The sequence below is a fragment of the Sminthopsis crassicaudata genome, chromosome 2 (assembly GCF_048593235.1).
Source record: "Sminthopsis crassicaudata isolate SCR6 chromosome 2, ASM4859323v1, whole genome shotgun sequence".
NCBI classification, from domain to species: Eukaryota; Metazoa; Chordata; class Mammalia; order Dasyuromorphia; family Dasyuridae; genus Sminthopsis; species Sminthopsis crassicaudata.
The window spans coordinates 325,013,418-325,029,700 of record NC_133618.1 but is presented as its reverse complement, the minus strand read 5'-3'; the positions used below and the strand labels follow the sequence as shown (position 1 = coordinate 325,029,700).

Below are 16,283 nucleotides of genomic sequence, written 5' to 3'. Positions count from 1 at the left end.
AGATAAAAAAAATAGCATTTTTTTTGTGTTGGTCCACAGAGTAAGACTAGGAGCAGTGGGTGGAATTTATAGGAAGATAGATTAAGCTTAATATAAGAAATAACTTTCTAGCACAGCTGTCAAATCGTTGAACAAATTGTCTCATGAACTAGTGAGCCCACACACACTGGAAATATCAAAGCAAAAGCTTAATGCCTCCTGTCAGGAAGCTTGTAATGGGGATACCTGTAAGGGGAGGAATATTAGACTAGATGACTACAAAAGTCTTTTCTAACTTCAAGATTTTATAATTCTATGAAATGAAATAAATGTCAAAAACTGGTGAAAAGTATGAAGTATTAGACAAATGTGAGATATTATTTACAAGGTGTCTTAGGTCGAACTGCTAAAACTAATAATTTTCCTGGTGTAGAATCAGCTCCAAAATGAAGCTTCTATAATACATATTCATCAAAAAATTGGAAAATTGACTTGAATTTAAGGCATTTTAGGGTAAGGAGTCTATATTATTCTTCTCTAATTGGTCATCAGTCCAAACTTCCTGTTTGAAAAAAACTGAGGGTAAATGCTGCTCATAATACTCTTAATTGTTGCATTGGGAATATTTATAATTTAAATATAAATATAAATTGTTGTTCAGTCATTTCAGTTGTGTTCAACTCTTCATGACCTCATTTTGAGTTTTCTTGGCAAAATTATTAGAGTGGATCACCATTTTCTTCTTCAGCTCATTTTACATATGAGAAAACAGAAGCAAACAGGGTTAAATGACTTACCCACGGTCACACAATAAGTGTCTGTGGCCAGATTTGAACTCAAAAGATGTGGCTTCCTGACTTAATACCTACACTCTATCTACTGTATGTACTACCTAGCCTGGAACAACATAATAGGAGCTTAATAGATATTTGTTGACTGACTAAATCAAGAAATGCATACTGTACAAAATGTTTTCAAGTATATTAGTCTTTAATTTTAATTTTGTTCTAGCATTGCAATTCTGAAACTATAATTTTATACTTCGGAAAAACAAATGAAACAACTAGTGTCTGAGACTAGACTTGAACTCATCCTCCTGATTCCAGAGCTGGTACTCTATCCACTGCACCATCTTGTTACCCCAGATCCTTATATATCTTTATGTATGAATTAGTGGCCCCCCCTTTTCTGCTGAGAGTTAAGTGAGTTGACCAGGGCCACATAGGTAAGAAGTGTTAAGTGTCTGAGACCAAACTAGCTGCCCCAAGGGCTCCCTTTCTATTTGAGTCTGATAGCATTGACTCAGATCACACTATTGCAAACTTTAAAAGTGTCATCCTATTTAAGCAAACTCATAAAACTGTTTCAATTTATTAATTTTACTATTTTGCCAGTGTACACATGAAGCCACCCTGCATGAAAAGTTGATTTGTAGAATTTGTCTCCATTGTAATAGCTACCCGTTATTAGATCTGGTATTTGCTAATCAGAAATAGTTTTGTAAATATTCGTATTCATATGTGAACTCTTCTATTGTTTTAAATTATATTAAACATCAATCAGAAAAAAACAAATATAGTCTTGTAAAAAAAACCCAACCACATTCTTTCCCTGTATTTCTTTCACAAATACAGAAACATATTTCTTAAACCAATATTTCCCATAAGAATACCCTGTCTCCAAATTTTAGAATAGTCAATTAAAATATTACCTGGAAACTTTTTTTTTCAAACACAAAAAGACTATGACATATTGACTTTTCATCTTAAGTATACTATATATTCCATTGATCCTAAGAGATTCATGCTTACCATATTAACCTTTTTACCAGGCAAAGCTAAGGTACATTGCTATCTGATATCATGTAGTTCTATCTAAACAAATATATGTTTTGAAATGACAATGTTCTTAAGCAGTAATTTGTGACGAATTATCTTCTGACCTTATAATGCTTTTCATTTTTAGGATTCAGGCCAAAATCCCAGGAGCGAAAAGGCAGACAGAGTAAACTGGATTTCCAACAGGCAACTAGGGATTAAAGAGGAGTGGTAAAAGCTCTGTTCTTATTCTTTACTGCAAATTGATTGTTTCCTTCCCCCAATACCTTGATCTTAGAAACATATACTTTTCAACAGCTGTTTTTAGGCTGGTTCTGTACTCTTAAAATATCTGCAATCACTTGTGTCGAACACTATAGTATAGTAAAGAGAAAATGTGTAGTGGATATGGTTTTTATTTTGTGTTGCATGATGGTGAGACTCTGAATAATCTTTTTTTTTTCTTTAGTGTTCTTCCCTCTCCCCTTCTCTTTGCAATGCTTATGTAACTTTTAATGTTCCATTTAGCTAGGCTTTTCTTGCTTGGTGAACTGTCACTGAGTTGCTGGTTGGATTAATCTTTAATAACTATATATAGAATCGTAGGTGGATGTTTTGGTGTTTTTCCAGCACGTGAACACACATACACACACAAATGAAAAGTCAGTAGTATTTACAGTAACCAATTTTGTATAACTTAAAAAAAAAGTAAAAACAAAATAAATACCCAGTACTTTTGTTGTATGGGATTGATGGGCTGATTTACATGTATGGTAACTAAAGAGTACCAGCTTGTTAACTTTATTACAATTTGTATTACTTTCTCTGTAGTTCCTAATGAACTTAATTATGAACTCTGAATATTTGCACTTATGTACTTGATACTGAATGCAGAAATAAATGTTACTCAATATAGAAAAGTCTCCTTTTTTTATTCTTCCATTGATATACATGGTTCTCTATAAGGTTTAAGGGAGTAGATCCATTGATCCATCTATGAAAGACTGATTTCTTGGCCTTTGAGGATCTAATGTCCAGTTTGTATCAAATGACCCAATTCTAATAAATTTCATGCACTCTTTGGGTAGTATTAACAAATGTCTTTGAGCAATAATGTAATGATAAGATGCAGGCAACATGTGCTTGTGTGATCTCATTGGAATTACTTCATTCATTTTCCTGTACCACATTTCATAAAGGAAATCAACAAAAGGCAACAAAGCCAAAGGAGAATGACTATAATGGAGAGGAATCTGGAAATAATGTCTTATGAGAGATGTATAAAGGGAATAAGGATATTGAGTTTGTAATAACCATAAGCTGGCATTTATAAAGTTCTGGGTTTCCCCAGATAACATGTGAAGGACTGTAAGATCAAAAGAAGACTGAACCAGAATTATGTCTCTGCTTTTTCTAAACCTATGGGGAGCAAGACATCATACTACTTATATGATCAGTAAAAATCATATTCATACTATTTGCAAATATCAAAAATCTGCCAAGACTTCAAACAGCTGAATAAAAAGTTAATCCTTGATGGCTCAAATTTCTGAATTCTAAACTATGATAAACAATATTTTTTTCAGAATTAGTAAAACAGAAAAATCAAACCCTCAATTCTATCTTCAGTATCTCTCTTCATATATGATACTATATTTTTTATTATATAGGCAATCCAGTTTGTGACTGCATATGTTTTATTTGTACAGGAAGAAACAATAGGAAAACTAATCGTTTCCTCAAATTCCCTTCCACTTCCAGCTTCTCTTCCCACTCTCTCCAGGTGGGGAAAAATTAGGGGAAGTAATAGCATGTTTGGGACTCCTTTCCAGATTCAGGGTTCTACATTAATTGGGATCAAGGAAACATTGTGCAAGAGGAGTTTGTCCTCCTTCCATTTCACCTGCTGATAGTCAAAAGCTTCTGGCTCCAGGTTCCAGATTTGATTCATCATGGCAATAATAATTTCCCTAAACTTGGTAGGCAGATCTCATCCCTGTTTTAGGTCCCACCATCCAAAACCCCATTACCCTAGGTCATAAAAAGTGGCTATTATTATGAACTATCAATCTGTGTGCCCTGCTGGTTACTTTCTATGCCCAGCTTGGCTGAGGAGTATGGCTCCTTATGCTCTCTCTTTCCTTTTCTCGCACCTTGACCTTATGCCATGAAGTTCCTGCAAGGACAAAAAAAAGAGGGAACAGAGGTAGTGAAGGGCCACAATGGAGTGTTATAATCCTGGAGTCTTATATTTTTATAATTTAAAATTTCCTCAATTATGAAATAGGAAGTATCATAGCAGCTATCTTACAGGGTTGTTGTGAAGCTCAGGTGAAGTAATATTTTGAAAGGATTTTCCACAATGCATGGCAGAGAGAATGTGCTTACTAATTGCTTATTGCCTATTCCTTTCCTCTCTAAAAAAAGTCATGCATATTTCCTCACTAATTGTTTGTCTCACTAATTTTCCCCCAGGTTAAACTTCTGAGAATGGTTAAGGATAAGAGAAATATTTGCCACATTCATTTTTAAAATAGAAGAACAACATATTTTTTAGTATCTTGCTTTTTTGATATTGTTATCAGACCAGAGAGAGGTAATGGCATTGTGCATAGAGTCAGGAAAATTGGGTATTTTTGATGCATACTAGTTGTGTAATTGTTATAAGTCATTTAAATCTCTCAGTGCTTCCCAGTCTGACCTAAAAATTGTGTGACAGATATGTGTGGAGATCTGCATCAGTGGAGAATATTTCCACATCAGGAGTTCTCTCATATCACTGAAATCTGGTGAGGAAATGTTGGGGATGAGGGGAGAATAAATTACACTGCCATTGAGACATGTGAAAGAGGTTGTTTTTTTTTATTGAAATTAAGCCTAATCTACTAGGCAGAATATTGATACAATAGTTTTAATTGCTTCACTTTTAAATTGTTTACGCTATTATTTTTTTCCAATCAACAAACATTGATGGCTATGTGCCAGGAACTGTGTTGAAGTATTGATGATATAAAAAACCCTCCAAGAGATTAAATTTTATCAATAATATCTTGTTTTAAAGTAGTGAAACATGATTTAGTTTGGGATTAAATTGTTACTCTGATTTGTAGTTGAAGAAGTCAAAAGTAACTGATATCAGTAAAGAATTAAACATTGATTCCCTATTAAACTTAATAAGAATACTTTTGGAAGTTAAACACAGTGAAGACCTCTTCTGCCAAAGTTTGAATGGAAAAGATAGAAAAGGAAGGATGTGAAATGTTTTCTTCAATTTAAACACAAGGAAAGAGGAAGGATAGTTCCTCAACAATTCAGACTTAGCCACTTTATTAATTTCTTTCTTCCCTGCTTTCATCCCCTAATCTACCATAGGTAACTGTGAAGAGTGCCATCCTGTGTATAAATCTTATTTCCTTATTTTTCCATTAAAGGAAATTGGGAGAGCTTCAGACCCTTTGCAAAAATACTAAAATTCCATTTTGTTTCATCCAAACTCACTTGGCTTTCTTCTACTCTTTTGGGGTATTCCACCTTTGCTAGACTGGAATTTCTTCCAGGACCTTCTTAGCCAATAGAAATCATTCACTTTGCTTCTCTTCCCAAGCCTGTTTGGACAGGAAGATAGAAGTGATTAAGCTATTCTTCAGCGTTTCCTGAATAACCAAAATGGTAGTTCTTTGAGGACATTAACTCTAACTGAACAATTGCAACTGATCTTAAAAAACAAAAACAAAAACAAAAACAAAACAAAACAAAACAAAACAAAACAAAACAAAACAAAACAAAAAAACCTAGCATGGAGATATGGAAAAACACCTCAACTTAGCCATTCTGATGTAGTGGCAAGCCTTAGGCCACAAAAATAATTTTAAAATAATAAAACTAGCTTTTATGTCATGTTACCAGAGCTCTAAACAAATATTAACTCATTTGATTCTTATAACAGCCCTGGGTACAGGGATAGGCCCTATTATTATCTTCAATTTGCATATGAGAAAACTGAGGCAAACAGAGGTTAAGTCACTTGCTCAGTAAGCAGAATTAAATCCAGGCATTCCTGATTAATTCCTGTATTCTATTTACCGCATCAGGTAGTGGCTTTCAAGAAGCTTTCATTCTACTGAGGGATATAATATATATTCAAATAAATACAAAATATTTACTTTACAAAATATTTATGTGAGCTGAGCTCTGCAGAGTACAAAAGATGCCAAGAGACAAAAGTCCAGAGGGAGATCATTTGTTCCACGTGTGGGGACAAGACATAAAAGTGCAACTGTGGAAGGTAGAATGTTGTGTAGAAGAAATATTAAGTTGTCTAGTTTGATGGAATGATGTGGAGAAGAGGAGGAATGATGTGAAATTCAGACAACAATGAGTAGTCAGCACTACTCATCTCTCTGAGTTCAAATCTAGTTTCAGATAACCACTGGCTGTGTGACCCTGGGCAAGTCACTTAACCTTGTTTGCCTCAGTTTCCTCATCTGTAAAATGATCTGGAGAAAAAAGTGGCAAACCATGCAGTATTTTTGCCAAGAAAACCCCAAATAACATCATGAAGAGTCAGATATAACTGAAAAATAATTGAACAGCAATGTGAAATTAACCCCCAAAAGTAGGGCATTACTAGCTGTATTACCCTGGCCAAGTAACAATTCCAATTGCTTTGCAAAAGAAAGGATTTCAATTCTGAAATGAAGGATTTTTATATTACATTCTACAAGCAATGGGGAATCACTGAAAATTCTAAAAAAGTAATGCAGTCAAATTTAAGGATAACCATGAATTACATAAAGTATGTTTAATGCTCAAAACCTATGGAATTTCGTACCTGGATATGATAGAGAAGTTTTCTTATCTTCTAAGATAATTTGGAGCTTGGATGCATTTAAAAATAAATACATATCCCTGGCTTGCTTTCTTCCTTCAACTCTCCAGTGCTAGGAAGTAAGGGCAGCTTGCCCTAAACCCAGGAGGAGTCCTGAAGCCAGCTCTAATTAGCCCTCACCATTGTTAAACTTTTAGTGTAAGAATTTACACCTCAGCCAACTATGTATCAGGGCTTGATTTATTGTTTTAGTTTTATTTTCTAGACTTAAGAAAGTGCTAGAAAAATGCAGATAATACAATTAAATTTTAAAGTATGTCTTAGGTTCATTTTTCCCCCAGAGCATCTAAACACTTGCTGACCAGCTTGGCACTGCCTGTCTCCCACACCTATGGCCAAGCATTCAGAAGCACATGTTTATGTGTTGGGTCATGCTGGTTCTGAAGTTGGAACTGCCTTTTCTGCATTTTTACTATTTTTTTTTGGCTAATGATTAATAGTCCTGAGTTCAAGAATCTCAGAGGTTCTGGGTGCTTCAACTGGAGGAAACTGGTGAGAAAAATAAAATTTCCTGGCACTGGCACTATAGCTTTTGGAATAGATGAAAATCAATAAGAGATTAAGCCCAAGTCCTAGTTGAGATTGAAAGAATATAGTTACTAACATTGAGGTTTGTGAAGAGGGGAAGGGATAGTGCAGAACTGAGGTGAATTGTAAAATGCTCACTCAACAATATTATAAAATGTTTTACATTATGGTGAGGTTAAACATTAATCTTTTGGAAGAGAATATAACAATAGTGAAAAGTTATTAAATTCTGTTTAAAGTCATTTTGTCTCTATGCCAAGTAATGTTTTGTGTTTAATATTACTTTTTTGTATAGGAAATCAATAACTGTCCCATATTTGATTCACATTGTACATTGAGTATATTTTCCACACCGTTCAATTTTGGGGAGATCCTAGAGATCAGCTAATACTTAAATTTTGTATAAATCATCTTTGATGTCTTGGGTGAAATTCAACAAAGGTAGACTGAGGCATATTCTTTCCAATCAAGATAACATTTATTAATAGAATGTATCAATAAAGGAGCAAATGTTTGCCTTGATTTATTCCAAGTATCCTCAAGATGTATCTCACTTTTTAAAAAAAGTCAGAACAAAAAATTGAAGAGAGTAGGTTACATCATGAGGTTGATGACAACATAAATTGACCACATCACTGAGGTTTGGGAAGTAATATAATTATTTGGAAGTTGGAAATGAGAAGCTAGCGATAGCTCTCTCCTTCCCTCCTGTGACTATGTTGTGTTCATTGGTTGAATCTGCAGTGGTTAGAAAGTAGTGAGCCAGATTTCTTTAGATAGCAAACTCTTTGAAAGGTAGTTAGTTTGTTGCTATAAAAGATAGTTTGGTGGTCTAGACCAGACTCCCTTGTGTCCATTCACATTTCTTAACTTAGAAGATTTCCTTGAGGAAAGAATAGAATAGTGATAAACAAAAGAAGTGAATTTCTAAACTCAACTCATTATAGATCATCTGAATTTCTGCACTAAGTTCAGAGACAAAGAGGAATGACTTAGTTGGCTCCAGGACAAAAATAAATTAACTGAAAACAGAATCAATAAAAAAAGATACAGGGTTAATTCAATCTTCTCACTAGGATACTAGAGTGGGCGATGCAATGAGCCAAAGTATGTCACACAATGAGTCAGATCTATCCTTCAGGTAGCCAGGTTCTCCCAAAATTGAATCGTATCTGAACCATGTATATTGGCTCCAGAGCAAATGAGTTCCTGGGTGCAGTATAAAGCCCAGCTTTAAGAGTATTCATTTGACAGCTATGAGGACAGATTGCAGAGGGAAAAGATTGGAAACAGGAAGACCATTAGGAAGCTATTGTATATTAATATCTTTATTTTAAAAATTAGCTTTGGATTTTCAGGAATGAGTAAGGGGAAATTACCCTGTTATAGCCAATATTTTCATTATTCACAATGTGCTTATAAAAACTTTCAGAGTCTATGACATTATTATATTCAGCAAATAAATACAGTCCTTCAGTAATTAGGAATGGCTAGAAAAACTTAGATAATACATAAAATATGATTTGCAAGACTTTATCTATGTAATTGTGTATCATATTTCTTTCCTTCTCAATGAGTGGGGTAAAGGGTGGGAAAGAGAGAATGTGGAATTTAGAAATACATTTTAAAAAATGAATACTTGGGGGGCAGTTAAGTGGTGCAATGGATGGAGTATCATATCAGCCCTTTAGTCAGGAGGACTTGAGTTCAAATCTGACCTCAGACACTTAACAATTCCTGGCTGTGTGAATCTGGCAAGTCACTTAACCCCAATTGCCTCAGGAAAAAAAAAGAATACATGGAAGATATTTCTTAATTGATTGATTGATTGATACCCTTAAACTGAGTGCTTTGCCACAGGGCACCCAACCTTTTAATGTAGTATAGATCATTCCTTTTCTATGCTGATTATAGGTAGAAAATATGACAATAAGTTCCTGCTAAAAGGGAAAATGACATTGCCACGAATATAAAGCTATATCTTTTCTTTGAATCATCTTATAATGAAAATAAATTGCACAAAAATATAGCTCCAGCTAGAGTTTTTTAAGTCAAAAAGTAAAACCTATGTTAGGACAAATATGTTATTTTCAATGAAGCCAAGTTGGGGATTCTTGCAAGAGAGGAGAAAGGAAACAAAGAGGAAGGATGGTGGAAAGGCAACAGAAAGAGAGGAAGTAGGTAAAGACAGAAGAAAGTACAATTACTATGTGATCTCTTTAGCAAGTCATTTCACTGTGCCTCAGTTTTCTTATAGGGAAAATGAAGCAATGAAATGTGCACTACATGACTTATAGGATTTCCTTAAGCATCCATAGAATTATATAAAGTGCTTTGAAATTTACAAAAACTATGTACTATAAGCTGCTTATCATCATCATTATTATTGTACCTAATTTAATATTGTACCTAATAAATAACTGACCAGGACACCTTTTGCCAAAGGTGTTTACCAATGCTTACAGAAGGTATCCTAAATAAAGTCCTAACAAAAGAGTAAAGTTCCATTGTGATGAGGCTCTACAAATATTTCTTTTTTTGCAGATGAGATTGTATTTTTTCCAAATGCTGGAAAATCAAAGTCTCTTGGTGAAATCAACAGCAAATGAAAGCAATTGATTGGCCCAACCATATCAGGAAATAGCCTAGAAGATAATTTTGTACATTGTGAGTGTAAACATTTGTTTGTTTAATGTTCATCCTACATTTTCTTTTTTTTCTAATGTATACATCTGCAGATTTACTAGTTACCTCCTGGAAATGATTTTAAACAGAGATTTCACCCTGGTATTGTATAGTTCCCTCAAGCTATAAAATAAGGTTAATGATATTTAAAGTAAACATTATTTAAAACATCATAGGATTATAGGTTTAAAGCTAGAATCATCTACTATAATAGATGATTTCAAAATATCTACTAAATTCCTTATTTTACATATGAAGAAACTGAGGCCAGAGAGGTTTACTTGCCAAAGATCACAAAGATAGTAGGCAAGAGCAATAAGATTTGAACTTGGGTGCCATTGCTTTTTCCACTCTACCATGATCTAAATTCAGCTTTTTAAAATAATTTAAAATTGCCATTGCCAAGTATAATATCAGCTGTTTCATTCAGTATTTCAGACTCAGTTTAATTTCTAATTACTCACTGAAAAAAAATCATGAAATATGTAATTAATAAGGTTGTTCTCCCTAACAGTAAATTACTTTAGAAATATTACCAACTGTAGCTGCCAACAGAAAAGCAATTTGATTTGTTTTTTATCAGGAAATAATTGGACTTTTGTGAAAATGAGAATTTTAGGAGACTTCAGGCCCTAGAAGGGGATAGGTCTAAAGATGTCTATAAGCAGTAGAAATACTTTATGTAAGAACCCTTTTGGGTTCTTTGGAGTTCAGTTAAACAGTTACTTCCACAAGTATATACTACCATCTCCTAACTCCACATTTATGTCTCACTGTTTTCTAAGACAACACCATTACTCCTATCTCTACCTATTGAAATGTTAGCTAGCCTCTCTAATCCAAGCAAAAACAAGCACTATCATAACTTGAACGTTGGAAGTAGTTAGGTGGTGTAGTAGGCTGCAGGGTCTGAAGTCATGAAGACTCATTTTCCTGAATTCAAATCAGGTCTCAGATACTTGCCAGTTGGGCAAGTCATTTAATTCTATTGGCCTCTATTTTCCTCATTTGTAAGCTAGAGAAGAAAATAGCAAACCACTCCAGTATCTCAGCCAAGAAAATTCCAGATGGGATCACAAAGGGTTGGATGTGACTGAAATGATGGAACAAAGATAAAACTTGAAGTCTGGGAACACATACCCTGTTCTTTGCTGCTCTCCCATCTTCCTATGGTCTTTCTTTCTGGATGTTCTTTGCAGTTTATTAGCACATTTATAATACATTGTTAGAGCCAATGTGACCACCCTTGAACACTCTTCTAGGTCCTAGACACTATGGATTGATGGCCACTAAAGATCACAATTCATAAGCACTGATTATATATTTCTTTTACCCATCAACTAGAATATACATTACTTCCAAAAACACTTAATTTAACAATATAGCATGAAAGTAACAGAATTTTTCTCTCATGGATTCAGTGGGTACTCTTCTACAGGGTGCTATGTATGCTACCAGTGCCCAAGAAGAACTAGGAGACTTATATAAGCAAGGACCATATGTGAAATGGCATAAATGGGTAACTATATATCTATATAGATCTATATAGATCTATAAATATAGATCTATATAGATATAGATATATATGTATAGGGTAAATGGAATGGGGTAAATGGAATATGTAGAGACATGACAATTCATGCTTTTGAAGCTGTGGTACTATTGATGTTCAATGGGAATGTCATCACAGGAGCTGCTTTCTTCATGGAGAGGAGAATCTTCTATTCCTTTGTTCTCCCTGCTGTCTGTCTCCTCTGACTATTTACACCAAAATTCTGTCCTTAACTTAGGATTTCAGCAACTGCTTTTTGCTAATATTTGCTGATCCTTGGCAACTTTGTGGTTTTTGAGCTATCATTTCCTTAGCTCAAAAACTCAAGGGAACACTTTTGTTAGCATTTTTATAATCACATTATATAATTGATGTAAAGTGCTTTGAAAATCTTAAAGTGTTATATAAATGTCAGTAATGAGGAGGAGGAGAAAGAAAAGAATCCAAACCTCAGCTGCTAGTTGGAAAAGCCTTTAGGAATTTAAAAAATCTGTTTACTTAATTCTTTTTCTCTTCCTGTTCATGGTCCTTCAGTTTTAAATTTTAATTTGAATTATGGTCTGAAATGTCCTTAAACTTTTTTCTTTCCCTGGTTCATTAGTCTAAGTCCCCTTAAAATCATTTCAGGGTTTCCATTGAGCAAAACTGCAAGATTTGAGGAGAACCTGAGTGAGGAGATTACTTTCAACTTCCCTTTAATACTCCTGTTTGCTATACAAATTAATTCAAGAGTAAAAACAAAAAGGCCTAGTTGGAATCACTGAAATTTGTGACTTCTGTTTTGCTTTATACCAACAACCAATATCACTGTCTTTCCAATTCTGTTTTATAACTCTTCCAGTGAGTAGCATAGTGTAAATGTTTATCTAATAAATGAAACTGAATTTTCATTAAAAAAAATGGGAAGAGTGAGATTAAGGGAAACCAGTAGTCATTAAGAATTTAAGAATTGTAATGATTATGGAATGGTAGAAAGGCAGATCCTGAAAATATCTTAAATGTTTAGGAATAATGAAGTCCAAAACAATGATTTTTTAAACTAACATTTGGTCATGTAAAAAATAAGCATATTTTTATTTTCCCCAATTGCATGAAAAACAATTTTTTATATTTATTTTGTAAAACTGTGAGTTCCAGATGTTCTCCCTTCTTCCCCCACTTCCATTGAGAAGACACATATGAAGTTATGTAAAGCATTTCCCTAAAATTTTTATTAGATAGTAAATTATTATTATAGTGGTAGCAGTAAATATATTATTAGTAAAGAGCAAGCTATTACACATAAATAATAATGTACTAGAAATATCTAAATGGCTTATGGAAATCAGTTGCTAAATTTCTATTATAAGCACTTATATTTCAGAAATTTAGATTATACTTCAGAAATCCATAATAACTAAAAATCAAGAATTGATTTATTGTTTCATTGTGTGTCTACAGTTAAGAAAATAGTGGAGAAAATATTAATTCTGCAGATTAAGCTAAGAATTGTCTGTAGACATTTTTCTCCTAGAGAACCCTAACATTGCAAGAAAATACAATTTTGACAAGCATTTTCTGAGCTTCTCCTGTGTGTACATAAAATTGTCATCCTTTGTAACATTTTTCCCTTTGTAGCTATGGCAAATTACATCAAGACCAGAAAAGTATAAAGACAATGATTGAAGAATTTATTTTGGTCAGATTTCTTTTAAACTTTCCACCATCACTATTCCTTAGAATAATCAGGAGCATATATTTACGACCGTCAGTAAGCATAATATGCAATGGAGATAAACTGGAACAGTAAGATCAGGAGTGAAACAAGGTTGTCCACTATCACCGTTACTATTCAATATTGTATTAGAAATGTTAGCCTCGGCAATAAGAGTAGAGAAAGAGATTAAAGGAATAAGAGTAGGTAATGAGGAAATCAAACTGTTACTCTTTGCAGATGATATGATGGTATACTTAGAGAACCCCAAAGACTCTGCTAAAAAGCTATTAGAAATAATTCACAACTTTAGCAAAGTTGCTAGATACAAAATAAATCCACATAAATCCTCAGCATTTTTATACATCACCAACAAAATGCAACAGCAAGAGATACAAAGAGAAATTCCATTCCAAACAAATGTTGAGAGTATAAAATATTTGGGAATCCATCTACCAAAGAAAAGTCAGGAATTATATGAGCAAAATTACAAAACACTTGCCACAAAAATAAAGTCAGATTTAAATAATTGGAAAGACATTCAGTGCTCGTGGATAGGCCGAGCGAATATAATAAAGATGACAATACTCCCCAAACTAATCTATTTATTTAGTGCTATACCAATCAGACTCCCAAGAAACTATTTTAGTGACCTAGAAAAAATAACAACAAATTTCATATGGAAGAATAAAAGGTCAAGAATTTCAAGGGAATTAATGAAAAAAAAAGTCAGATGAAGGTAGTCTAGCTGTACCTGATCTAAAGCTATATTATATAGCAGCAGTCACCAAAACCATTTGGTATTGGCTAAGAAATAGGCCAGTCGATCAGTGGAATAGATTAGGTACAAAGGACAAAAAAGGGTACAACTATAGCAATCTAGTGTTTGATAAACCCAAAGATACCAACATTAGGGATAAAAATTCATTATTTGAAAAAAGTGTTGGAAAAACTGGAAATTAGTATGCCAGAAATTAGATATGGATCCACACTTAACACCATATACCAAGATAAGATCAAAATGGGTCCATGATTTAGGCATAAAGAATGAGATCATAAATAGATTAGAGGAACAGACAATAGTCTACCTCTCAGACCTGTGGAGGAGGAAGGAATTTATGACTAGAGGAGAACTAGAGATCATTATTGATCACAAAAATAGAAGATTTTGATTACATCAAACTAAAAAGTTTCTGTACAAACAATATTAATTCAAACAAGATTATAAGGGAAGTAACAAATTGAGAAAATATTTTTATAGTTAAAGGTTCTGATAAAAGTCTCATTTCCAAAATATATAGAGAATTGATCCTAATTTATAAGAAATCAAACCATTCTCCAATTGATAAGTGGTCAAAGGATATGAACAGACAATTCTCAGATAATGAAATTGAAATATATCCACTCATATGAAAGGGTGTTCCAAATCACTACTGATCAGAGAAATGCAAACTAAGACAACTCTCAGATATCACTACACACCTGTCAGATTGGCTAAGATAACAGGAACAAATAATGATGAATATTGGAGGGGATGTGGGAAAACTGGGACACTAATACATTGTTGGTGGAGTTGTGAAAGAATCCGGCCATTCTGGAGAGCAATCTGGAACTATGCCCAAAAAGTTATCAAACTGTGCATACCCTTTGATCCAGCAGTGCTACTACTGGGTTTATATCCCAAAGAAATACTAAAGAGGGGAAAGGGACCTGTATGTGCCAAAATGTTTGTGGCAGCTCTTTTCGTAGTGGCTAGAAATTGGAAGATGAATGGATGTCCATCAATTGGAGAATGGTTGGGTAAATTATGGTATATGAAGGTATGGAATATTATGGAAATGACCAGCAGGATGAATTCAGAAAGGCTTGGAGAGACTTGTATGAACTGATGCTGAGTGAAATGAGCAGAACCAGAAGATCACTATACACTTCAACAACAATACTGTATGAAGACATATTCTGATGAAAGTGGATATCTTCAACATAAAGAAGATCCAACTCACTTCCAGCTGATCAATGACGGACAGAAACAACTACACCCAGAGAAGGAACACTGGGAATTGAATGTAAAATATTAGCACTACTGTCTATCTACCCAGGTTACTTATACCTTCAGAATCCAATACTTAATGTGCAACAAGAAAATTGAATTTACACACATAAATTATATCTAGGTTATACTGTAACATATGTAAAATGTATGAGATTGCCTGTCATCTAGGGGAAGGAGTAGAGGGAGGGAGGAGAAAATCTGGAAAAATGAATACAAGGGATAATGTTATAAAAAAATTACTCATGCATATATACTGTCAAAAATGTATAATTATAAAATTAATTAAAAAATAAATAAACTTGCCACCATCATCAACAGAAATCTTATGATCATCTCAATACATTTAGAAAAAAGCTTTTGACAAAATACGGCACCCATTCCTATTAAAAACACAGAGACCATAAGGATAAAGAGAGTTTTCCTTAAAATAATAAGCAGTATCTATCTAAAACCAACAGCAAGCATTATTTGTAATGAAGAGAAACTGGACACATTCCCTATAAGATCAGGGATGTAATGTTCTTTTTCTGAAGATTGTAATCGTTCTCTTGGAGGCAGGTTTCTTGGGGGCTTCTGGAGGCAACCCTCCTTTCAGTTTAGTTCAAAAATCCCAAAATGCAGCCAGGAGTTAAAAGTCCAGATCCTTTATTGTGTCCTTCAAAATCTTGAATCTTTTCCTGGGCCAAGCTAGCTTTCTTAGAGGCCTGCCTCTCTCTCTCTTTGGTTCCCAAAAGCTCTTGTCCAAGTGTCCCCAGCCAGCACGAAGGTTGAAGTGGGAATGAATTAAACTCTGCCTCCAAGGGTGTGGGATTGTGGGTTTCTGCCTTATGAATCTCCCAGAAGTCAATCCTAGTTGTGAATCTCCCAAAGTCCCTGAAGTCCTCTCCTTGACTGAATCCTGACTCTGAATCTTCCCTCAGAGAGTGGGCTTGTCCTTTTATATGCTCTCTAAAGATATGAAGTCTAATGTGTGAACCAATGAGTGAACTCCTTTAAAGGTATGAACTCCTTTAAAGGTGTGAACTAAGTATATAAGTACCTTGTAAGAATCCTAACATCCGATGAAGCAAGGATGTCCATTATCACCA

The 16,283-nt window shown here is 34.1% G+C and overlaps 1 protein-coding gene across 3 annotated transcripts in view; it reads left to right on the top strand.

Annotated features, from left to right (window-relative positions):
- The window catches only part of RTN1 (reticulon 1), a 261,922-nt gene extending 259,206 nt beyond the window's left edge, over nt 1-2,716 (top strand). For all 3 annotated transcript variants that reach the window (XM_074290254.1, XM_074290256.1, XM_074290257.1), the window contains one exon: nt 1,945-2,716. In XM_074290254.1, coding sequence (XP_074146355.1) covers nt 1,945-1,987 — 43 coding nt within the window. In that variant the 3' untranslated portion in view covers nt 1,988-2,716. The remainder of the gene's footprint in view (nt 1-1,944) is intronic.
- The last annotated feature ends 13,567 nt before the right edge of the window (nt 2,717-16,283 follow it).